Source organism: Notechis scutatus, chromosome 2 (assembly GCF_049901735.1).
Source record: "Notechis scutatus isolate UNSWTSFEM ecotype Mainland chromosome 2, rNotScu1.2, whole genome shotgun sequence".
NCBI classification, from domain to species: domain Eukaryota; kingdom Metazoa; phylum Chordata; class Lepidosauria; order Squamata; family Elapidae; genus Notechis; species Notechis scutatus.
Window position 1 is genome coordinate 190478884 of NC_142010.1, and position 27131 is coordinate 190506014.

At 40.4% G+C, this 27131-nt stretch overlaps 1 protein-coding gene across 1 annotated transcript in view; it reads right to left on the minus strand.

Moving 5' to 3' along the window:
• The window catches only part of ADAMTSL1 (ADAMTS like 1), a 252080-nt gene that overhangs the window by 149919 nt on the left and 75030 nt on the right, over positions 1-27131 (minus strand). Inside the window, exon 5 of the mRNA XM_087957646.1 lies at positions 3715-3841. Within this exon, the coding sequence (XP_087813772.1) occupies positions 3715-3841 (127 nt within the window). The remainder of the gene's footprint in view (positions 1-3714; positions 3842-27131) is intronic.

The following is a 27131-nucleotide window of genomic DNA, read 5'->3' on the forward strand; positions in this document are numbered from 1 at the left end:
ACCTGCAAAACTGTTCCAAGGCTGATTCTTCATGGACACTAGAAGTATTGCTTTCCCTTGTGAGTAAAGTGCCTGGAGAAGAGGGAAAGAATGCTGGAGGAAGGGTGGGGGAAAATGCAGCCATGGGGAAGTTTGCAGGAGCTTCAAATGCAAGTCCATTTACCTGCAGAACTTCTCCAATGCTGGATTCACTTCCCCTTGTGAGTAAAGTGCCTGGAGAAGAGGGAAAGAATGCTGGAGGAAGGGTGGGGGAAAATGTAGCCATGGGGAAGTTTGCAGGAGCTTCAAATGCAAGTCCATTTACCTGTAGAACTTCTCTAATGCTGGATTCACTTTTCCTTGTGAGTAAGGTGCCTGGAGTGAGAGGGAATGAAGGCTGACGGGTGTGTGTGTGTGTGAGAGAGAGAGAGAAGAAAGAAAGAAAGAAAGAAAGAAAGAAAGAAAGAAAGAAAGAAAGAAAGAAAGAAAGAAAGAAAGAAAGAAAGAAGGAAAGAGGAAGGGAGAGAAAGAAAGAGGAAGAGAAAGAAAGAAAGAAAAAGAAACAGGGAGAGAGAGAGAGTGTAGTGTGTGAGAGAGAGAGAGAGAGAGAGAAAGAAAGGAAGGGAAAGACAGAAAGAGACAAAGAAAGAAAAAGAAATAGGAAAGGAGAGAGAGAGAGAGAGAGAAAACTCTGTGCTATTATTTTTAATTGTTCCATTATTTATCATGTGTTAATATTTTACACTGTCCCTACACCTATAGTGATTCTACAGCCTTTCTTTTTCCCAGGGCTACCACATATTTTTCAGAGTTTACATGCATTCAATGTCTATAGTCCAGAGCATAAATACATGTGTGTTTAACAGAGTTCAAAGGGAGTTTGGAGGTCTTCTAGTCCAAGCCCCTGCTTGGGCAGGAAAACTGAGGATGTCAAACTCTGAGTAGAGGTCCTGGGAAAGGTGTCAGAATAACACTTAGAAGGGACTTTTGGGGGAATCCTATACCATTTCAGAGAAATGGCTGTCCAGTCTTTTAAAAATTTCCAGTGATTGATCACCCAGAACTTCTGGGGACAAGCAGATCCAGTGGTTAATTGTTCTCACTGTCAGAAAGTTTCTCTTTAGTTTTAGGTTGCTTCTCTCTTTGTTCAGTTTCCATCCATTGCTTCTTGTTTGCCTCCTGGTGCTTTGGAAAATACCCCCCCCTTTCTTTGTGGCAGCCCCTTAAAAGCCTGTTGCCTATCACGCTCTTGAGTAAAGCATGTGAGCCATTTTCTCCTTTCAGTGGTCCATGAAAGTACATCTATAGTATGCAGATAATAAAGTCAGAAAAGGTGAACATCATTTTTACAGAACGATAAGTTGAGGCTGGGTGACAAGGAATGGCTGGGAGGGGAGGGGCCAGGTGAAGCACCCCTTGATGTGAGTGACATTGAGTTGGCCACGCCCACCCAGTCACATGACCACCATGCATGTCAACCCAGTCACATGACCACCAAGCCACACCTACCAAATAAGCCATGCCCACAGAGCCGGTAGTAAAAAAATTTGAATTCCACCACTGAAAAGAGCCATGAATTGGTCAGAAATTTAGCAGAAATCACACCTAAAATTATTTGTTGACTTGGTTAATATGGCTTGGTTAATATAAATCCCAACAATCACTGAAGTAATCAGAACTTTCTTGGTGCAAAATGTCAGTATGAGGTAGCAGTGAAGATACAGACGTTCAATAGTTCTACAATTCAAATTCATTATTTACTTTACTTAATAGCATCTGGATAATGTATGAATGGCTCATTAGGAAAGGTTCTTAGGGGAAAATCTAAATTACTCTTGACTAGGCCAATCTCTCTCTCTCTCTTTCTCCCTCCCTCCTTCCCTCCCTCCGGTCTTACTGAGATCCATTTAGGTATACTTGTTCACCTAGAATCTCTAAAAGTGGGGAATTCCCATCTACAACCCTGAAACTTTCTGGTTTTCTTTGATTTAAAATCATCAGGGCTTCAAATGAATGTAAGAACATCCAAAGTTCAAACTGCACAAAGTGGAAGCACTATATCCTTTGCTTTTTTTGTGGCTGAGGTGTGTTTCTTGCAAGTTTCTGGCATCCTTCCTCCTGCTGCTCAGCCATTTCTGCACGATCAACGTAGTAGTGTTCAATCAATAGTTTCCTATTCATGTATTATTCTGCTTCTCCAAGAAAGGCTGTCCCCAGAGAATTAAAAAAAAAAGGAGATGAGGTTTGTCTTGAGGTTTGCAAACTGAAAGAAAAAGCAGACGGACTCACGGAAAAAAATGGGTGACAAACAAGAGGAAAACAGAGGGAAGTAATTTTTTAAGACAAAGCAATTGAAGCAATGAGTGTGCCTTAGCATTTATACTTCACTAAGTCTAGATTGAGATTCATTTTGAGACGTTCTTGCTTAAACAGTAGTTCAAGTGGGGTTAATCTCCAGACACATGCAAATTACTCATGGGCGGGGGAGGGGGGCAAAGAACTGCACCAGTCCATTTGCTGGTTGATCAAAAGGATCAAATCATGTCTTCTTCCCATGAATTTCCTTCCAGAAAGCAAAGTGAGGTTGAAGGATATCAGAGATGCTTTTTATTGTCTCCAAATGAAGGCATATGAATCATGACATCAACGTAACGTACAACCGATGCAAATATGGAATTGGCGTGAATAGTACTGGGATATCTGATGCAAAATTGAATATCACAACGACAACATGGCATTCATGTTATCGTTTTTCTTTCCTACTGGTACCAACAAAATGGATTGTTCTCCAGTTTTCCAATGTCATGGCGAATAAAATCCCTATGTTGCATTTGAGAAATGATAAAAACCTGAGAATCAAGGCATGGAGAAGCAGCAAGAATAGAACTAAAAACCGGGAGCAGTAAGACGCTGAAAATATCTAAATGCAAGCAGGAAACATAAACAGTGACAACAACAACAAAAAGGAAAATAAAGAAGAGAGAAGTTATGGAAAAGGGCCTGATATCTGTTTGTACCACAGCTATTACCATAATTAGTAATCACTTCTGCATTTTAAAAAGCTTTATATTCAAGGAAAGTATCTAAAAAAGAATTATTGGTTTACTTATTCTATTTTTAAAGCTGCTCTTTGTCCAAGCAGTTCAAGCCATTCTACATAGTTTGCCTGTGTTACCCTTCCTGCAGCCTCATAAAATGCAGTAGGTTGTATTTGCAAAGTCTTTGCATGCTTTCATGGCGTGTACATTTGGTCTCGTTATTTTTCAAGGCACTGACGACTGCACTGAGCATGCCCCGTTGTCCACTACACTTGGCACGATTCCAAACACAACACGGGTTGCATACGTCTAACAGACAAGAGATCAGGCAAAAATTATTCAGCAGGTGCAGCTTTTTCCTATTACGCTGCAGGACTAGTCTCATCTGTAGAGCTGTCCTCCGATATGTAAAGAAAAATAGCTATGTTCTTTGTGACATCTGGCAAACCTATTTAACAGCTCCCAAAACAGAAGGATCCAATCCTTTTCTTGGGAGAAGATGGAATGTTCAGAAATTAACTGCGTTTGATTTCCCAGGTTGAGGCCAGGAAAGTTCAAGAAAACATTTTTTAGGATAGCTTTGGTTGTTACTAAAAATTTAAGGGCCTTACACTCCATTTTTTTCCTTTCTTTTACATATTATGGTTTGGAGCACAGTCGTATTCCCACTGAGGTAAAAGTCAAGTCAACATCTTACATTTATTTGCCAAGAGCTGAGATTTATATTGGCCTCGGACGAGCCGGCAGGTGGAACCATCGCCATCACAGACCCCACAGTTATCTTCCTTCACGGGGCTTCCCAGCTGACGATCACAGCCAACAATCTGACAAAAGAGAAAGATGTGCAGTTCAAATTGAGCACCTCCTGACAGTTGGACCCATTTCTGAGCTTAATTCCCGCCAATTTTCTTCATCACATTGTCTCCAAAGGGCCATAAAGCATGTTCGCAAGAGAAGGGAGAGCAAAATGAATTTGCTTGGTAGAGTTCCATCTGAAATCAGGAGCACTGCTTACAAGGCAAAAAAAAAAAAAAACACGGTGTGCAGTATTTAAAAGTTGCTGAAATGGTGTTTTTTTTTTTTGGGGGGGGGGGGTGTCTTTCAAACTCCTGTCAATATTTTTATAGTTAACATGTTTATTATTATGAAATAGTAACATGATTAAATCTCAATGAAAGTTCATCTTTGGATTTACTATCTTACCTAGCATTTTGCTGAGAAAAATGAAGGTATCCGATCTAACCGTGCGTTAAACCAACGAGCGCAAGAGACATGCTAATGCTTTTATTATATTGAATAGGAGCAAAATAAAAAAACCCCCATTGCAGATACAACTTTAAGTAACAGCTGTAATAATGACTGATAGTGTCCTACAACACTACTACAGGGCTGTCAAACTCCCAGCCTGATGTGTCACACTCTGGCCACGGCCACACCCAGTTTAGCAAAGGGGAAAAAAATCTTGATATGTCACATGATGCCGCCGTGACGATGTGACTTTGACACCCCTGCACTACTACCTAGGTAATTAGGCCATGAAAAAGCACGTTTAAATTGCAGCTGTCTATGTAACTTTTATATTTGCTGCTGCCTTACAACATCATATTCCATCGTATCATTTGGGGGCTACCTCATTCTGGGTATTGCAAACTGTTTCCGGAGAGTATTCAGGCAGAGGAACAAGATCATATATAAAACCAAAAGGAAGTCAAGGAATCTGAATTCTATTTTTAGTTTTTTTTTCCCCCAACAGGAATTAAGGGCAAAATCTCTTCCTCAAATTTTTGGGTGTCCTTGAATGCTCCACTCAAAAACAGAATAGTGTCTGATCCATAAAGCAGATGAGTCAAAGAAGAAGGATCCAAATGAGTATGCCATCTCAGTCTCTGATTAACTATTCAGGCTTAAAGTATTTTTACACAGGCTTTGCAAAGCTTAAAGTAATGACATGCATTTCAGAAGATCATATTAACACTGAAATATTCTTTTAATAAGCCCTTGAAGTTTAATTTGATCTAGCTTAAACTGAATCTGTTCAAATTTTCCTTAGCTATACAACCTGACTTAGGATTTGTTAAAATATAGTTATAGACACAACATAAGGATACAGACATGTATCTTATAACACCCCGTAGTACAGGGGTGTCAAACTCGCATCATCATAGTGTCATCATGTGATGTATCGCAACTTTTTTTCCTTCGCTAAACCAGGCATGGGCGTGGCCAATGCGTGACGCATCTGGCCCGCAAGTTTGACACCCCTGCCATAATTCATTTCTTTTAGGTTCGTATCAAAGTAACCAGAATAAGAATCTGAGCAATATGAAGCATCATTCCCATGTTTCCTAACATTTAGGAAACTAGAAATGCTTAAAGGTACTTTCTTAAATGAAGTATTTTAGTCCTGGAAAGTATATATTTTTTAAAAAAAATATCAAAGCTTTAAATTTACTACAGTACGTGAGATCTAAGGCTGTCAGACTGCAATTGCAGAGACTGTGCCTGTTTCTTTAAAAAATCCACAGCTGCAAAACAAGAATGCAGCTGTGACTTCTCCCATTCCGTCTGGCGCTCCCCTTTGTTCCCTATGCTGTTTAATTCAGCATGTGTGAGAGAAGCAGCAGATAAACTACACCATAGAGGCATCTGTGATATTTGGCAATTCTAGACAGATTTCTTTCAACTTTGGCGTCTCCTACTTCTCTAGTGCTAATCATCTGTACTAGGGATGAGAAGTCACACGTATTTGTACTCTGATGTCAGAACCAAGGAGCAAATCCTTATGTGGATCATGGCAGGGGTGTCAAACTTCACTCCTTTGATGCTTTAGCTAGCGGCAGCTGTAAAATAGGCTGATTTAGCCTGTTATTTCAATAATATGCAACTCACCTGACCCTTATGTTTCTTCTCTATTTCTCCTTCAAGGTCTGAAGTTTTTGTTTCCAGTTTGAAATAATTTCCCCCCTATCTGAATATGATTTGTAGCTAGTGTTAACCGGCAGGAACTAACTCTGGGTTTACAGTTTATTTAAGTTTGACTTACACTTACAAAAGAACAGCAGCATCCTGTTGAGGTGGGGGGAGGAGGATGCAAAACTGTGTTGTGATATCCCCAAAGCAAGTCGTTTTGGTACGTGCATTGTGGTGTGGCATGAATTTACAAAAGAGCAAGACAGTGATGAGATTCTGCTTTCATTGTTCTGATGAAAATAGGAAATTCCCATGGAGGCTCATGAGAGAAGAGTAAATGAGTCAGGCATGTGCTTGTAACAGTAACAGTAATAGAGCTGGACGGGACCTTGGAGGTCATCTAGTCCAACGTCTTGCTTATGCAGCATATACGATTTCTGATAAATGGTTATCCAGTCTCTTCTTGAAAGCCTCCAGTGATGGGCCACTGTTTGTTACAAGTATATAGGAAATTTTTTTAAATTTTTTTTTACAACTAACTAGGAATACACATCAGTGAACAAACATTATAAAAATAGGGTCAGAAAATGAGAGGAGGGTCAGACAGGAGGCCTATCCTTCTTCTGAATTGCGAGCTACTAAAAAATACTATACTGAAAATAAGGGCTTTTCAGAAAGATGATGACACTCCTAAGCAATTAAACGAAAACCCGCTGAAGATTTAAAGCTGGTAGTTCAGATTTGTCAGTACCACTAATCATATCTTCTGGACTCATGGCTGTTTTAAAAATACATAACTCAACAGAGGTCTAATAAAATGAGAGCATGTTTTTCCACTACATGCATGGATTTTAAGTATCTGTGGTACCTAATAGCAGTCAATCTGAACTTCCATGGCTTCTCTAAGTTTATAATAAAACGCAGCAGAGCATATTCATTGTGCTTTTTAGCAGTTATGGGATTTATTTTTAATCAGTGTGTTTTTAAAAAAGCCACATGAAGGTATATAGCCACAAATTTCACTGAACTAAACTTGTCACAGGATTAGCACCCCTATCGAAATCTGATGAATATTGCAGAGATAGTGTTGCACTGCATCCTCATAAGAGGGATGTGATTTAAATGAACACATTTGTTGAACTTCTGCCACCAAATTTCAGCAAAAGGAAGCTACAGAATTTGATTTCAAGCAATGGATAGGAATTTTGAGGAGCCAATAAAAAGATAAGCCAAATCACTTACAATAGTGCGAAACAATGAAATCGAATGCAGCAGTCCACAACCTTTCTGGGTCCATAGACTGACGGCAGCAGCAGGGAAGGGGTTGTTTCACACAGACAACCTAGCTTGTTGGAGACACCTGATCTAGTGGAACCCAAGAGATATGCCTTCTCGGGGCACCTGGCCTTTAGAACAGACTTCTCCCTTATATCAGATGGCCCCAACCCTACTGACCATTTGTAAGGCATGATGACCCAGCTTTGCTCTCAGAGATTCGGGTAGGGACACTGGTAGAACCTGATAAATTATGGTGTGTTCCTGTGAGGTGCTTTGATTACTCACTGAGATAATTGTTTAATTGCATTTTCTTTTCTTTTATAAACTTGGAGAGGGGATGTTAGGGTTTGCACCCTATGTCAGTCACCCCGAATTACTTGTTGAAGAAGTGCACCATATAAATGACTTGCATAAATAAAACCCAGCACTGCATCTACCTGTTATTCTGAATAGGAATCACTGTTCCATCTTCTTTACCACCAAGAAATTTATTTGTCATTGAAAAATTACGATCCCTATTACCCCTTTCTCAGAACATAAACATTGCCTTGGAGAGAAGCCATTTCCACATGGCCCTTATTAACAGGTGTATGATTATTCCACATTGGAGATGGAGCGTGGGTGCCAAACTCACAAGAAAAAGCAGATGTTTCAAAAGACAGGCATCAGACTTCGAAGAAAATATATACTGTATATATCCATTTTTTGTAGACACCCCTTGCTCCTGCTTCAGGCAGACTCTATTTTTTTTCTATTACTATCTCAGGATCAGGGGCAGACAACACCAATTTTTCTATCAAAATGGATACCACTCTTAATACTGCAACAATTGAATGATGAGCACGTGTCATTACAATGATGTTGGTGTCAAATCATCTAGGATAGAAAATAAGAAGTCATTATGACCCTGCACAACCAACCAACTGCCTGATACAGAATTGAGTTTATTCTTTTGCAAAGTGGATGTTTTGCACATTTAGAGATTCAATTTTATAACTGTGCCAACTCCAAGGGATTCACACCTTCCGGTAAAGTTTGATCTGTAGACAGGTAGTCCTCGTTGTATGACCATAATTGAGCCCAAAATTTATGTTGCTAAGCGAGACAGTTATTAAATGAATTTTGTCCCATTTTAGGACCATTCTTGCCACAGTTGTTAAGTGAACCACTGCAGTTGTTAAGTTAATAACATGGTTGTTAAGTGAATCTGGCTTCCCCATTGACTTTGCTTGTCGGAAAGTCGCAAAATGTGATCGCATGACCCCGGAACACTGTAACCGTCATAAATATGAACCGGTTGCCAAGTGTCTGAACTTTGATCATGTGACCATGGGGATGCTACAAGAGTCATTAAGTGCGAACAGTCACTAAATGAAGTGTAAGTCGAGGACTACTTTCAAAGTTACAACGGCACTGAAAAAAAGTGACTAATGACCAATTTTCACAGTTACAATCTTTGCAACATCCCTCTGAACACGTGATCAAAATTCAGACCCTTGGCAACTGGTTCATATTTATGACGGTTGCAGTGTCCCAGAGTCATGCGATCCCCTTTTGCGACCTTCTCACAAGTAAAAGAAAGAAGAGGGAAAGGATCCACCTAATAATGCATTTATTATCACAATAGAATAAACTCAAGTTAAGTATTGGCAAAGCCAATGAGGAAGCCGGATTCACTTAACAAGCGGCTTACTGACTTATCAACTGCAGTGATTCACTTAATAACCGAGGAAAGAAAGGTCGTAAAATGAGGCAAAAACCTCACTTAACAAATGTCTTGTTTAACAAAACAGAAATGTTGGGCTCAATTGTAGTTGTAAGTTGAGGACTAGAAGGTTAAGCACGGCTTTAGCACAGGAAAAATAGAACAAGCATCTAGAATGCAACCCAATTAATTGCTTACTGTGGTCTGAAACAAGTCCCCCGCATGAGACCAAAAAGGCTGCCTTTCAAAGGAAAGGTTCTATTCCGTAGCATTTATGCTCGTATTTAGAACACAGAACATAGAATAACAGAATTGGAAGGGACTCTGTCTGCGCAAACACCAAATTGAACTGGGCAGATAGAAAATTGGGGTACATTTTTATCACACTAAGATTCATACCTAAAATAGGTTCACAAAGCAATATAGGACATCAGAAAGTTCAGCAACTTAAGGCACTAAGGCTTGTGTAGATCATAAACTGGTATCCAAAGGAAGGCCTAGCCATCTGCACCCCATAATTATAACTATGTTTTCAATACACATGAATTTTGGCTCTTCTTGCAAGTTTTTTTTTTTAAATAGAAACCACATAAACTAGCCCAGCAATGACAAGACTTCCTTGAGCCTTGCCTGCTCATAAAATGCCTCAGGGTAAAGTCTTTTTCATATTCGTTCCTTGTTACCATTGAGAAACTTGGCCAGGAAATAGTATAATAAAAACAAGCCAAAAACCCTAGCCAGGCATAGATAAATCTTTTTTTTTTTTCCTTTCAAAGGTCCCTTCTGCGCCACAAATTTTACGATCAAGAGCCTAATATTGGAACGGGTGTTGCTAATCTACTTAAACACTTGCTTTTAATTTGAACTTTGTCCGTATCTTATAATCTGCTTGACATGTACTCTGTAGCTTTAAGTCTGGTTATTTGAATAGCTACAGATGACAGGATGCATCACGAGTAAAAACTCAGCTCTCAAAAGTTGGTCACCAGAACTGACTGCAAGAGAGATGTAATTTATTTACAGGCTGTGTTGTTAGCTAATCTCAAAAGATTGTAAAGAAAGAGAAAAATGTGTAGGCCTGAAAAAAAAAAAAATGGAGGCTAGGAATCCCAATTCTGTTTAATTTCCCTCACAAATAAATGTGCCACAGGCTCTGTTAGATAAAACAGAAAGGACTGCTTATTATTTTAACAGAGAAAGGAATTTAACAGGGATCTTAATATATGTCATATTATTCCATCTTCTAAAGTGAGCATAAATGTGAAAATGATACATCTCCTCTCTATACTCTTGCTTCTTTGAGAAAGAAAAAGGGAACGAAAAGAAGGGCCGTTGTGAAACTAATTCTTCAGACCTTCTTACGTTTCTTCTGCAAAATACACATGCATATAACCCATTTGGAGAAAGAAACCTGGCCTTTTATGGACCATGATACTAGGGCAACCTTACATGGACTGGGATACTTTGGTGATGGTAACTGGTATCTTAATCATACTCTTGGATTACTCTTAACACACTCTACATGGGAAGCCTTTGAGGTGACCCAGAAGCTGCAGCAGGCCCACAATGCAGCAACTAAATGGCCATGATTACACAACACTTTGGAAATCATTGCACTGGTTAATCACAGGATTTCAGGCTCAACCTGAGATGGTATGTTAGCATCAGGATACTCTGAATCTGCCATCCAAAAGGACCCTCCCTTTGCAGCATGGAAGCTAACTAGCACTCTTTTTCTCTCTCTCTCTCTCCTCCCTCCCTTCCTCTCCTATCTTGAGGAAAATCTGAAAGAGGGATTCCTATGTTTGCCTTAACTTCTTATAGGAAAGGTGGTATATAAAGCACTTGGCTTCCCTTCATTTCCCCCCCAAAGATACCTAACCTTCAAATAAAAAGTCCCAAAGGGACTATCAAGCAGAATATGAGCTTTCTTATGCTATCTTCATTGAAAATATGGGAATTGTATGGTGAGCATATGCTTGATGTATTTATTTTTTTTATGAATTTCTGGGGGTTGTTTGAGTTCCTTTCCCCCTTCTATCTTAGGAATGCTTTGAGTGTGAAACTCCCTACAGATATATTTGATGAAAAGATTATACAATATAAATCTCTTCCAGATTCTATATGTTATAGAGAAGGTTACAATCTCTATTTTATTTGGGGGGGTGGGCACGGGGCTAATAATTGTTAAACCACAGGTGCATTACATTTATAACCACATCGGACTTTTCAATGGCATATCAGGGAACACATAATAAACATAATACGTGAATAATATACATAATATGGGAATGGGATTTGGAAAACTAAATTTGATTTAATTGTAATTGCATAAAATTTAAAATTAACTAATTTGATAAAGTTACATGATCCCCGTTGAATCGTCTCCTGGTTAAAGCCACAACGGTCTATTAAAGTAATGACCAGCATTTTAATTTGGGCTCAGAAGCTGATTTGCGGCAATTTAAGTGCCATTCTGCTATAGCTGCTGCATTCTGCATTTGTGGTATAGTAGCTTCAAATGGGTCTTTGTTAGCCCAAAGATGAGCAAATAATAGCAAAAGTCAGTAACTTCTGATCCAAGAATGGAATTGATTGAGATAGTTGGCCATGGCCTCTATCTACTAATCTATCAGGAAGAATCATAAATCCAAGACTACCTCCAAGTTGTACAACCATCTCTTTAGGGATATGGTGGTGAAGTCTTGTCCAAAAATTGGAATTACTCTGGAACCAAAGAGCTCCTGACTGAATAACAATTGTATCTTGCTGTGATTCATCCTAGTTACTTATAGCTTCAGTTCTGTTTCCTCCAGTGCCTTGTGGCTTGCTTCTAGGCACCAAATGAAGATTTCCTCATAAACTGAAAGTGGTTCCTTGAGGGAATTGGTCAGGGTGTCAAACTCACATCCTCATGGCCGTGTCACATGATGTATCGAGACTTTGTTTTCCCCTTCACTAAACCGGGCGCAGGCTGGGAGTTTGACAGCCCTGGAATAGGTACTTTAGTACAGGGGTCTCCAACGTTGGCAACTTTGTGGACTTTAACTCCCAAAATTCTGGGAGTTGAAGTCCACAAGTCTTAAAGTTGCCAACGTTGGAGACCCCTGCGTTAGTATATTCAGCATCAAAAGGAATGTTCAAATCATCAAGGCTATAGTGATGTCATGTCCAAAGTACCTTACACATTTATTGAAACAATAAGGCTTTTTTTGAAGGCTTCATATGAGGTTTTCTGGTGTAGATAATAAGCCTTGACAACCCTAAAGTTTTCTGCTTGGTATGAATTGAGGATGCAGGGGAGCATACAATATCCTTTCTTTGCAGCCTTTACAATTATGTAACAAGTGCATAAGTGTGCTAGGTTTCAAGATGGCTTTAAAACTGTCCATATTGTCAACTATCTCTTGACCTGGTCTACCATCATGGGCTTCCCAGAAAATACCAGACTCAGATGTCGGTGCTTTAGGGCAATCATGTCAATGGCCCATTCTGTTTCCTCTTTGTTAAATCAACAGGGGAAGGTCAACAACCTTGACTTCTGGAAAATTCCCTAGAGCACTAAAACATTTCTAAAATTCCATCAGTCTCTTCTGTATTACATTAACAATGATAATATTAAAATTTGGTAACTTTGGTAGCTTTGGAGATGACCTGTGAAGGCTGCATACAAACATTTGCATGAAGTTCGTAGAGAACTATGTTAAAATAAGGAATCAAATTAAGTATAAATCCATCGTGGAATCCTTCTGTGATGTTATATTTGTGAATTCTAATGCAGCTGACTTTTTCAACATTTCTAGGAGTAACGTGTGGATTTGAACAGCACAATATTTCCAGCTTCTGTTTTGTGTTGTGGTGCAATTTCTAATTAAAACTGAGCTTTGGTTAACTAAATGTGCGCTTTAGGATAATACACACATTTAGACAAAGTATGTTACTATAGTGACATCTAGTTTGATGTAGTGGTTAAAATGTCAGACTAGAAACCTGTGAGTTCTAGTCCTGCCTTGGGCACCAAGCTAGCTGGGTGACCTTGAGCCAATCACTCTCTCTTAGCCCTAGGAAGATGGCAATAGCAAACTACTTCTGAAAAACCTTGCCAAGAAAACAGGGGCTTGTTCATTGCAGACTCCAAGAATTGAACATAACTGAATGAAAGAAAAAGAAGTTGTCACAGATTCACTTCATAAGATATTTAAAAAATGAGTAGAGTTCATGATAGAGTACATGATTTTCAGGGGAAAAGCCCCAAATTCAATTACTGTTATGTCCAAATAAGACTACGGTAGATTTATTATTGAATTCTTGGAGAGTCTCTTCTAATTGTTGTGAGTTCACCCAAACTCTTTAAAATGAGATGGGCAGCTATATACTGTATATCACATAAATAATGATTTGATGTTGAAAATACTCAGCTGGGTATTTCAATAGCCTAACTCAGTATAAGCCCTATGTATAAACCCTATGGCACAATACGTTAAGCATTTTTTTTTTAAAAAGATACAAATTAATGTGAAGAGAATGGAATGTATTTATCAAAGAACACATAAGAAATTGGTATGCATCAGAAATAAACCAATTCATCAGTCTTCTGTAATTCTGTACCAGAGTTACTAGATCTGGTATGCAGAAAACCACACAAAATGGCGGCAAAGAGCTACAGAAAGCAATACACTCTAAGTACTGCTTGGTTGTATCTGCAGTCCAGATCTAAAATGATGCCTTTTTTAAAACACAAATTTAAGCACATAGTGTAATGCCTAAAAGCCAGATACCTTTTGGTCCCTGAGCTATAAAATTTCACAAGCTTTTCTTCATTTCCCAAAATGCAACAATGATAAACAATCATTTCCTGCTTTTTCCTAATACTACAATCAGCTCCCTTTGTCAGTTGCCTCGCCCTACCCAATCTTTACATTTTTGTTGCTCATTATAGCAACCACCTTTTATAAAGCATTTTTAGAATTAACAAGTAAGACCTGCACGTAACTTAAGACAATTCAGCAAGTACTGTAAGAGAGCTTTTCTTGTTACAGTCCTTCGAACCAGTCATGGGGGCTAGGTGCTTTCTTGGTCCATGCTGCTTTCATGACAATATTTTCAGAGGCATTTTCTTCTGCAGGGATGTTTTAGTCTAGGGCAGAGGTATCCAAACTTGGCAACTTTAAGACTTGTGGATTTCAACTCCCAGAATTCCTCAGCCAGCTATGCTGGGAGTTGAAGTCCACAAATCTTAAAGTTGCCAAGTTTGGGGACCCCTGGTCTAGAGCTAAGAGATTGTGATTGGCCCAAAATCACCCAGCTGACTTCAGTACCTAAGGGGAGAAACAGAACTCATTTCCCCCTCTCCTATATATAGTTCAGCTCCTCCAATCACTACATCAAACTGAATCTGCTTATAATCTTGCTGATTGCAAATAAAACATAGAAATACACACGGCAGTCCTCGACCGGTTCTTAGGAACTGTTCAGAGTTATGACAGATCTCCCCAAGACACTTATGACCCAGTTCTGCAGTTCCGACAGCCACCCCCCCTCTCCTGTGATCCTGTGATCATTATTTTTGGGTGCTCAGCAACCAATTAACATTTATGGCATTTGCAACATCCTTGTGGTCACGTAACCATGATGTGGTTGTTGTTTTTTTGGCTTTGCTTTACTTCTAGTTTCTGGCAAAACAACATAGCAAACTATGGGTTCACTTAGCAACCGTGAAGCTCACTTAATAACTGCTGCAGAAAGGTCATAAAAATAGGTCCAGTCCAGTGATGGGATTCAAATTTTTTTACTACCGGTTCTGTGGGCATGGCTTGGTAGGCATGGCTTGGTTGGCATGGCAGGGGAAGGTTACTGTAAAATCCCCATTCCCTCCCCACCCCACTAGCCTGCTTTCCAGCTCCGTTCTCATGTGCAAGGCAACAAAAGAAGACCCAGCCAATCAGCTGGGACTCGGGAGGCAGAGAAGAGATGGGGTTGGCGGGGCCAGTCAGAGGTGGTATTTGTCGGTTCTCCGTACTACTCAAAATTTCTGCTACCGGTTCTCCGGAACTGGTCAGAACCTGCTGAATACCACCTCTGGTCCAGTCACACGGTGATCTGCTTTACGATCGTCATGACTTACAACTGTAATTGCCAAGTTCGATTACGGTCTTAAGTGGAGAATTAACTGTATGCAGAAGAAACATTTAAGAACTTATTGATAGACCGATGGCACTAACAGTGAAAGCATCTTTGTTCCAACATGTTTAAAACAGCATGCTGGACAGCATATTTATTTTAACTTACATAAAGCTTGCCCATCAATCTTTGAAATACATCAAAGTATTAAAACACCAAGAATCATTACAAGCTAGCACGCTACAGTATTCAGATTATAGCATCTGTAATTCTTCCTCAGCTTCAATGACTTCATTATATAGCTGAGTATCAGCACTTGAGCCATTCCAGCTGAAAGCACGTACATTTGCTTTTAAACACACAGAGTTCCTTTTGTTGATGCAAAATAGTCTTCTGGTCAAATGCAAAGAGCTGCCCCCAGCCCACTGGACTCACTGGAGTGCATCTTTATTGTTAGCACTGGAGCCAAAAGAGGCCTTCTGTTGTGCAATCAGATAATTGGCTTGCCCCCCTTGTGAAACCAAATTTGGTAGGTTCAACCTGACCTCAGCAAAACGCTGAGGTTTAGACTTGGAGATCTTAAATTGCAACTCAATCCGTACGCCGCCAAGGAAAGTTCGCACAAACACAACATAAAACTAAGAGAGGCAGAAGCATAGCCGGCTGGGAATACAATGGTTTCAAAAAGTCACTAATTTTCCAAATGGAAGGAAAGATAGCCAGCGTTCATTTACATTAAAGCGGGTGTTTAAAGGCCTGAACTAGTTAGCATTTTTCATTGAATACACTGTAGAACTTGAAGCCATTTTAAAGACAACCAGATGATAAATCTATTCATCATAAAATAAATGCCACTGAGCCTGGAGCCCTGGATGTGGTTGAGTTCATGTAATGATGTTAGTTCTTGTGGTTGATTGTTTTTTTCGCAGATGGCCTATATGCTGTTTAAAATTCTGTTATATTTTTTTAAAAAATCTTGTTTTAAGAGCTGTTAGCTGCTCGGAGTCATGTATTTAAGACCAATACATATAAATTCAAAAAACAAACAAACAAATCCTGCAAACAAGGAGATAAACTTGATTCCTGGGGCTTAGGACCAGACCACTAATGGATGAAACTGGAGCTGCACTCTCATAAAGAATAACTTGTCCTGGTTTATGTTACCATTGCCATTGTTTTGTATCACTATCATTAAGTCATGACCGAGGAGACTTTGGGAAAATGGTGGTCAAGAGATCACAAACATACATTTACAAACCCTGCAACACAACGCCAAACCCTTTTTGAGGCACCTGGAAATGAGCATGCCTTGAGGCAGGTATGGACAACCTGTGATCCAGTGAACTCTTGGCAGGGTTCCCAGATCTCCTTTCACCTTTTTTTTTTTTTAGCAAAAAAAGGAATTTCTGGCCTAAATGTTGCTATGATATGAGAAGAGTAGCATTTGTTTCCCTTGGCTTGTGGCAAAGGGGAATTTCAATTCAGAAATTCACCTTGGTGTTCTCTTTCTTTCCCTCTAGCCGAAAAGCTTAAAATTAGTGTGTTCCCAAGTACGAATGCAATATATATGTGTGTGTGTGTGGGTGTGTACAGGTGTGGGTGTACTTAAATTGATTTGGTTTCCAAACAGCTAGGCCACCATTGGGATAGCCTCTGGCATTCAAAAAGTAACCATTCACACAAAATGCACACACACCAACTCAAAACGTCCTGCTTACAAGGAACAGGCTCACTTCAAAAGCTCCAACATTGTCCACATGAAGCATTGTTAGGAGGCAGCCAGGTGAAGAAAAGAGCATCACATTGAAAAGAATGCAGTCAAATAATGCTGCTTTCTGACAGCACCTATTGAATGGGAAGTTAACGAGTTGACAATATATTCCTTGCAGACAGCTGGTCATTTGCATCCTTTTAGAGCAAGGGTCTTCAAACTTGGCAAGTTTAAGACTTATGGACTTCAACTCCTAGAATTCTGGAGCTAACATGACTGGAGGAGGAATTCTGGGAGTTTATGTCCACAAGCCTTAAACTTGCCAAGTGTGAAGACATTTATTTTAGAGGGTTGTTGAAGCACAATATTTTTGCAAGACTACAGGAACCAGGAGCACCACTCGGGTGATCCTGAGGACACAGATAAACCTCCAAGTGCTTCCATGACCCTCTAAAAGGATGCCAATGACCAGTTGTCTGCAAGGAATACAAATCCTTCCCTTCCCCCATTAACCCTGTCAGAGCTGAAGAAGTTTCTTGAATGAGAAGCGAAATGTCTTCAAAGAAAAACAACAAAGTCCAGTTGCCTCTTGAAAAAAAGCACCTTTGGGACAACCGTGGGTTGGATGACTGAGAATCTCTACAGACAGTTGGCAATATGGTTGTCACAACAGATCAGATGATACTTGCACTACATCTCTGTTTCCTCGCAATGCAGAGTATGCAAAAAAAAATATTGGCAAAAAAAATCAGAAAATAAATTACAAGCTGAATAGTCAAGATCTTGTTGATGACCCAAGCTCTGTAAAGGACCTTGGAATACTCACCTCTAATGATCTAAGTGCTAGAGCCCACTGCAACTACATAGCCAAAAAGGCATTAAGAGTTGTTAACCTAATCCTACGTAGCCTTTTCTCTGGTAATATCACACTACTAACCAGAGCATACAAAACATTTGCTAGACCAATACTCGAATACAGTTCATCAGTCTGGAACCCACATTACGTATCTGATATTAGCACAATTGAGAAAGTCCAGAAATATTTCACAAGAAGAGTTCTCCACTCCTCTACTCGTTGTAGAATACCTTATGCCACCAGACTTGAAATTCTAGAACTAGAAAACCTTGAATTACGCTGCGTCTTCGGTCTGATTTAAGCATGGTATATAAAATCATACATTGCAATGTCCTACCTGTCAATGAATACTTCAGCTTCAACCATAACAACACAAGAGCACACAATAGATACAAACTCAAAGTTAACCGCACCAAACTTGATTGCAGGAAATACGACTTCAGCAATAGAGTGGTCAATGTCTGGAATACTCTACCCGACTCTGTAGTTTCTTCCCCAAACCCCAAAACTTTAACCTTAGACTGTCTACTATTGACCTCACCCCTTTCCTAAGAGGTCTGTAGGGGCGTGCATAAGCGCACCAACGTGCCTACCGTCCCTGTCCTATTGTTTCTCTTATTCTTCTTTTATTTTTCTTATATGTACCCATTTCATGTATTCACAACTATGTATGCACTTATACTTATTATCTTGTAAACAATTGGCAAATCAAATAAATAAATAAATAAGTATAAGGAGCATCTTAGCAGGACGTCAAAGCCAAGAGATTCACTACTTTTGCAATGTGTGTAAAAAAGATATTTAGCCCAAATGTTCATCTTCCTTCCCTCTTTTGCACAAGTTTTAGGATTCATGCATGGCTTCCAGAGACAAGATGAGACAGTCTTATAGATTTTGAACCCTAGCTTGGTTCTAGAAGCCCTTTTTATGGTCAAAGCTCGATATTAGAAACTGGGGAATAAGACAGTGAAAATGAGGATATGCTTTTCCTGTTGTCAAAATCATAATTAATTGTCCTGTGCTTTAGATTAGGGATACCAGTTTTCAGAAAGAGATAGCTGATTTCCAAGAAAGCTGAGCCACATACTATTTTGCTTTAAGAAATAAACACGAGTTTGCCTGTAAATGTTATCTGTCTTGCATTAACTGTGTACTCCGCTTAGCACTACTGCCAGCTCAGACTGGAGTCTGACAACTTGGCACAAGAAATTCCTCCCCCTCTTTTCTTATCCCGGACTGACACAGTGGTGAGAACAGTATGGTTTACAACAGCTGATAAATCTAACTAGGGAGATCGGCTGATTGTATCTGAACAAGGCCCCAGATCTCAAGATAGACGGCTGAATGATTTACAGCCACATGTTGCATGTGGTTTGGTTGCAGGAGGATTTGGGAGGTGGCTGAGGGAAAGGCATCTTTAAGGGCACGTGCAAGCCACGGAAAGGATGGGGAGGAGAAACAGCCCCATCTTTCATAACCAAGACAGAAGAATGTCTATAGAAGTTCCATGAAAAGGCTCATCCACACAGCCCAATGTTAGGACTGGAGAAAAGTATGTTGCTTTGAATACCACTGTTCCCACAGCAAATGTGTTATCATACCTCAGGAACAAAGAAATCAAAGTTGTTGGAGCAAACCAAAGTTGTTGGGCAAGGTGTCAAAGTGGCAGCGACGATCCAGCCAGTGGTGGGATTCACATTTTTTTGCTACCAGTTCCGTGGGCATGGCTAGGTGGGCATGGCATGGCGGGCATGGCAGGGGAAGGATACTGTAAAATCCCGATTCCTTCATCACTCCTGGGGGAAGGTTACTGCAAAATCCCATTCCTTCCCCACTAACCTGCTTTCCAGCTCCATTCTCCTGTGCAGGGCAACAAAAGAAGACCCAGCTGATCAGCTGGGACCCGGGAGGCAGAGAATAGATGGGGGCGGGCCAGTCAGAGGTGGTATTCGCTGGTTCTCCGAACTACTCAAAATTTCTGCTACCGGTTCTCCAGAACTGGTCAGAACTTGCTGAATACCACCTCTGGATCCAGCCCAACCTCCATATTTGAGTCACAAGAATGGGGGACAGGACTCTCTAGACATGCCTGGTGACTAGGAGTCAGAACATGTCACAAAGCACAAGAGCACCAGCTTACCCCAGAGACTGGTGGTCTTGTACTTTATAACACCCAACCTTTGCAGATACTTCCTCAACCACCTAGATGACTCAGTGGCAATGGCTCAGGAAAACGATATGATCAGGAGAAGAGATGTGGGTTGAGAAGAGACTCGAAAGCCTCATAATTTGGACATTCAGACAGAAGCAGCCAGTAGAAGGAACACATTTTGAGTTCTGTGGCAAAGCATAGATGTTGCCTGAAAGATCTTGGGGCCATTTTCACAGGAAGATTGTGCTGAATGCCCTACTTACAACCAAGCCTCCAACCACCTGTTTACTTTAAAGTAAGCCTTTAAGCTTCTTTAGAGGCTCAAAACCTTTCATTTTTGTGCACCACTGGGAATGCTAACCTTGTGAGAAACCCACATTCAGATTTCTGGAAGGCTGACTGAAGAACACAAAATGGGAGACTATGAGGCAATTGCCGAAGAGAGGCATCCAGAGTAGAAGTAGCCATAGAGACATGGAGTGTCAGGTAATTTTCAAAGGGGTTAATTGGAGTTCATGAGGTTGTCAGTTCTCTTAGAACAGGGCTGTCAAACTCCTGGCCGTGAGCTGGAATGCGTCACATGCTGGCCACGCCCATGCCCAGTTTAGCAAAGGGGGAAAAAAGTGGCGATACATCACCTGACGCCACCATGACACTGCGAGCTTGATACCCTGTCTTAGAACAAGCTCTTCTCTTGACATAGGAGATCTACTTTCCACCAAACACAACTCTCCTGCTTTGGATTGCTTTGATCCGGATTCAGCTTGCCTCTTCTTCCTTTTCTCAAACTGTATTAATTCTATTTATATTTGGTGTAGGAAAAGTGCCCGTTTAGAATACCAAATTCACTTGGACTATGCGAAGCATTCCAAAGTGTTGTTTCACAAAACATGTTTGTGTGGGTGAAACTGAGCACCTCTGTGAAAACATTAAAGCTTCTGCATCTGCTGGTAGGCTTGCATTTCTGCTTTGAAGCCTACTTCCAGTTGTCTGCAAATGAATATCCATGCATAGATGCCTGTGGTTTCAGGGCTGAATGCTCAATTTTTAACCATGCCCCTATACTGCAACATCTGGGGGCGGGGGGGTATTTGTCCAAGCCAGGTTCTGCAATATGCAATGTTTTTCTTGATTTTCAGCTCTGTGTTTTATTTTTGTAAATTGACTTAAAATGTATGCCTGGTAGCTAACTGGCCAGATGAAACAGGTTAAAATGTTTAAATATTTGTGCAAATGTTTTCATAGAGCTCTACTAAACACAGGAAACATCAGGGTTGCTCTTTCTGCAATGGCAACAAATTGTCTATAGAGGCAAGCTAAGGATCCTGTTGGCATACTCCTTGGGCAACTGGTAGGAAGAACCCTCCTTCCCCTTTGGTGTTTGGGTTTGGAGGTTGTAACTTCAACTTCCATGTTTCAGCTGTTGGATCAAGTCAGTCCAGGAATGCTTGTGGACTTCATCCTATGAGTTGCAGACTGATTCTGCTGAAATATTGCTACCGTGATTTAAAAGCACAACTATATATACATGGGAATATATATATATATATATATATATATATATATATATATATATATATATATATATATATATATATATATATATATATATCTGCCATCATCAGGCTTTGATTGTGTGCTGTGGAGACACAATCAGCAACCAATACAGAGCCTATATGGCAGATATATATATATATATATATATACACACACACACACACACACACACACACCGTGTTTCTCCAACAATACGGCCTCCCCAATAGGAAGTCCCAGTATGTTTTATAGGCATAAAATGAAATTAAGCCCCCCCCCCCACCAAATTTAGGCCTATTTTAAAACATGCAAAATGGGGGGAAGGGGGGTGTTGCCATTAGGAGCACCCCGCAGGCAGCCACCATGTCTCACCACCAACCTTCCTACTCTCGCCAAGTACTTTTGCTGCAGATTCGGGTATGGTGCTGCCTGCAGGCCGGGTCAGCAGGCGGGCGGCATCGGCGTGGATGGTCACTTGGCATCAGTAGGTCACTTCGTATATGGGAGACCTTCCGCTGTCGTTGCTTCAACTTCTGCCCATGCCGCCCCAGCGTTTGGAGCATCACAGCGGCATTTAATGCAGCCATGCGGGGCCAGCCAGGACTCCTCCCTGCATCCGGAGCCCCGCCAGGGATACTCGGCTTTAGGCGCTCCTGTCACCGCCTTCCCGGGCATCGTTCGAAGGCAAAGCCCATTCTTTTAAAAACGATGCCATTCTATGACAAAGCCTCCCCCCGCCTGAGAGGGCAGCCCAACATGGCTGCATTTATGGCCCCTTGCACCCCCCTAAGTCCTATGACCATGTTTTATGACAGTTTTGCTGAAAACCAGCACTTCCGGTTTTAGGACAAAACCGCACAACATATATGGAACTGTGAGTGTTTGCACTGCCACGTTTCCTTAATAACCACTGTAAAAAGGTCATAAAATCAGGTCAGTCACAATGACCATTATATTATTTTATGACCATTATGTCTTATGACGGTAACGGCCAGGTTCCATTATGCTCATCACGTGAGGACTAGCCATGCATCCCTCTTCAGACACACAGAATCAGACCTCTGCAGAAAGAAAGGCTTTCAACAACATGACAGAAATAGTGTTGGGCCTTCACGATGCAATCTCAGCCACTTTCCATACGTGTTTAAATCTGTCATTTAAATAAACTAAGCCGTTCCTTCGAGGGTTTTTTAAGAGTTGGCATGCACGAAGCAACTTTAGCATTTTCAAGCGGTAAGAAGATGAGTAATCATCAAGACTTCCTATAGGTTTCATGCTAGATTGGAATTTACCAAAGGAAAGCATTCAAAGGAGGCGTAGAACACTGCAATGATCGTCCTGGCCCTGGGAATTAGTGGTTTAAAAGGATTAATGAAACACAAGAAGGAAACAAAATTAATTTCCTTGGCTTGCAAAATTCTTTCTCAATCCCTGAAACACAAGAACTGTCATTCCTGATTACCACAGGTTTTATGGTTACCATAAAAACAGCTCTTCTGGTCTAAGAAACCTCCCAGCAGGTGTTTCAGTAAAGACTGGCAAAATTAGTTATACATACAGTTTAAATTATGGGTAGACAACTTCTTTGCATCCAGCTCTGAATTAGAAAATGCTTGCAGCGTGTGTAATCCTGACCAATATGGAAAATTCTTTAATTCTTTATAGGATTGGATTTCTGGCATTTTAAACAAACTGGGGATGTTTGAGAAAGCATTTTCCCAAATGACACAAGGTTTGACTTTCAAACTTCTCAAACACAGAATATTTAGCAGCATTAAATATTCTAAAACAGTACAAAAAATACTTTTGCCCCCCAAAACCTATTTTAAGTCCAAACATAATTAGAAATTAATATTTTGAGAGAAGCATCCTTTTTAAGACAGTGAGAAAATTATTTTAAAATTTATTTAAACGTCAAATACATTAGAAATGCCCTGCTTCCCTTCGAAACAAACAGGGTGCTTGATAGACAAGAGAGGCAAAACCTGCTAATATTACACAGCCAGTAAATTTATTAGAACACTGTCATCATCTTTTAACATCCCTTATGGGATAGAATTCTGGGCAACTGAATGAAGCTAGCACAGGATTTAATGGCTGGATGCCCTTCCTGTCACCAATGTGGAGTTTTGTTCAGCAGATATATTCTCACTGCGCCCAGGGAGAGAAATATCTGGCTCTACCTAGGGTTGAACTCACAGCCTCCTGATTGTGAGGCAAAAGGTCCAGCTCTAGGCCACCGCACCACTCCTGTAAATTTATTAGAACGTGTACTCCTAAAATCTATATCTAACACAGAGGTCTCCAAACTTGACAGTTTTAAGACTTGTGGACTTCAACTCCCAGAATTCCTCCTCCAGTCATCTTAGTTCAGGAATTCTGGGAGTTGAAGTCCACAAGTCTTAAAACTGTCAAGTTTGCGGACCCCTGATCTAATACATTGACATACTGGAATATTTATGTTATTCTGCTCAGGAATTATTTGTTCACAAAAAAAACTAAAGCAACTGACCTGATGTTTCAGAAAATATAAAACAGTCTTCAAAATAATAAGCATGGAAGTATGTCTATAAACATTCTTCCTTTCCTAAGCCTGAATATTTGCAGATAAAGTCGGCAGCAGCTGTTTCAAATGGAAGAAGCAGCCTGCCTTTTGATGTCATAATTTACACCCAATGAGCCTCTATGGATGTTTAACCTATGGGGAACTTGGTAGTTATCTTTGCTTTTAATGCCTAACCTTTTAACCCTCAAAGGTTGTAAGTTGGAGGATGAAATTTCAGTGTGTCTTTTCGAAACTCATCAATACCTCTTAGTCACAGCTGCAACCCAGCACAGAAAACAAAGCCATTCTTGGGTTTGGTTTCAGCTTATTGTGGGCTCAGTTTATAAAGTGTTTTGATTAGCACTCCTTTAATGTTTATGTAATAAATAGAAAATAATGAGGGATAAGATTCCATGATGAAGAAAATAAGTCATATATACGACCATGAAAGAAAGTGTACTACCAAAAACTCTTTTATGCTGGGAAATTACATGCCAGCCTCCAAAGTGAAACATGGGCAGGGCTAAATAGCTAATGATTGCTAATTTGTTAGGCTGCGCTATCTAAAATAGCTTTCCCCAAGTATATTTGGTACACTTCACACATATGTCCCCCATAATCCTGTGCCAATTGCTGCATTAGCTAAGGATTATGGGACTCAAAGAACAACACTTCTGGAGATCATTGGACTGGAAAAAGCTGATTTAAATTGCAGAGTGGGTAACCAGGTTACCAGTGTAGTCCTCCATTCACTAGAGAGAATGTAAAAAATAAGCTTTTAATCCAAAGAAACTTTAGGCATGAAGGAAGTCCAGCAATACTTCTAAATATATTTTCTGCTGTTCCCCCCCTTTTTTTGTGATACATCCATCAAGTAGCACCCTCTGAAAACATGTCCACATGGTGTTAGCTAAGGATTATGAAAATTATGCCAGCTATCGTATTTCAAAGCGTAAGGCCTTCAGCCTCCATGTGGCTATGATAGACTTGGCTCTCTTCCAGGGTCCTATGAGAATATCTCAGTCTACCCAATGGATGCAAGTTGCACAATATCTCCCATATTATGTGCTTCCCCCTAATATTTCTATGAAAGAAATACAGTCCTGACAGCTTGGTACATACATACAATACTCAAATTGCAGTTTAATCCAGTCAAAAGCCCAAGAGAACGGTGTATTTTCTGCCTCTAGATTTTCCTCTTTAATTTCGTACTTTGTATTTTAGCTTGAAGATTTCTATTCATACAGTTTTATTTCAGGCTTCTTTCACCAGCCCTGCAAGGCAATTGCCATACATTTGAGATGGGGCTACACTGCTCACTCTGTTTGACTTTGTCTTGGCAGAAGTGTGATTACACAACAAGACACTACTCAGCTCACACCATGTACTGCAGTAAACTGATAGAACGGTACCAAAACCTCATCCCTTCCAAGGATGGGGATGAGTAATTGACAGGACTGTATCAGAAGTCCTACTGATAGAACTTCTATCAGTAATTGACAGAACTGTACCAAAACCTCATCCCTTTCACTTCCAGGAAAATGATTAGGAGCACAGAAATAATGCCATCTTTGGATTCAGCAACAGACCGAGAAACTTTCAGGAAAGCTTGTCACTTGCAGTCCTTCCAGTTGCAAACATGCATAATAGTAAAAAAGGGGTCTTTATCAGATTCCTATCTCACAGTCATAGCTAACTTGTTTATTCCAGTCATATTATACACCATGTGCATAATAACAAAAATGGATTTGTTCTGGAGTAATGCGTTAATAAGACTGTTACAACGGGCAGGCACAAACACGACTAGAAATCTATAATTAACTTTTTTTAAAAAAAAAGTTTTTAAAAATACCACTTTTCAATTGCATCTTATTTTCTGAGCATAAAGGAGAGTTAGAAAAGTAAATGTTTCAACAAATGCTTGGAGCATTTGGGGCCTGGACTTTAATAGCCTGCTCTTGAAGATGGTGATGACTGTAATATGATGAAAAATGACAAATATAATTTCAAAAAAGTGTGGTTTGATATGTAAGAAGAGAGGAAGAAATAGAAGAACAAAGAGGTTGTTGTTGGGTTTGGCTGTGCAGCACCCAAGGATTTTTTTTCACGGCTACATTTCAATTCCCTCTTGCTGTTTCTTTTCATGTTCTCTCCTTCTTCCCATCCTCCTCTCCCTCCCGACTTCCAGATAGCTCAATTATTTGTGGGCCACTTGGTTCTCTTCAAGCACAGTTCGGCAAGCTGAAAGCCTAACCATTGAAAAGATGGGGGAAAAAAGTCAAGATTTCCCAGGCATTGTGCCTCCAGATAATATTACACTTAGGAAATTTCGGGCCGTGTTTGTCTCTCTGTTTGCAGGAAAAATGTTGCAGGTGGTCAATCAATCAGAAACATGAGGGTGGCAATTAGGTTTGCGGCGTGGAAAAACTAGCAGCCCCTGATTCTGATATTTGAGATATCCTCGTTTATAATCTCATAACCATAATCTGACAAGATGGTTGTGGATATTTAGACCCTCCAGAGACAAACTACCCTGGCAGACCCAGTGTGCAATCTAGATTTGAGGCTCTGGCTTAAAGAGCAGGTGGCAGCCGTGATTAGGAGGGTCTTTGCACACCTTCAGGGGGGCACCAGTTGCATCCATACCTGGATCGGGAGGCCTTGCTCACAGTAACTAATGGCCTTATAACCACTTGTTCAGACTACTATAAAATGCTCTACGTGGGGCTGCCCCTGAAGATAATTCAGAAAGCTTAACTGGTGAAGAATGTGGCTATGAGGGTAATAAATGATGCCAGATACATGGCATGTGTAACACAGCTTCTACGTGAACTGCATTGGTTACTGGTCTTTTTCCAATTCAAGGTGATGGTGGTTAGATTTAAAGCCCTACATGGCTTGGGACTGGGATCGCCTTTTCCCTACCAGTCCAACCAGACCTAGCAGAATAGGCAGGCTGCAGATCCTGTCAGCGAAACAGTGTTGGCTGGTGGGGACTGGAAGACAGCTTTTTTTTGCTCTATGGAACACACTCCCTTCCGAGATTAGAATGGCCCCAATCCTGTTAGTCTTTCATAAGGTCCTAAAAACCTGTGGCTGTGTTCCCAAGCCGGAGCCAACCTGCCACAGCCAACTCACTGCAGCCAACTTGCTTCAGCCAACTTGCTGTGGCCAACGCAACGCAAAACAATTCACCACGGAACAAGAATTACACGAATACTGAAGAAATAGTCAAACAGAATAATTAAAGAAAGGATGCCAAAGGAGGGACAAAATAAAATGTGAATGACCAAAACTAAAA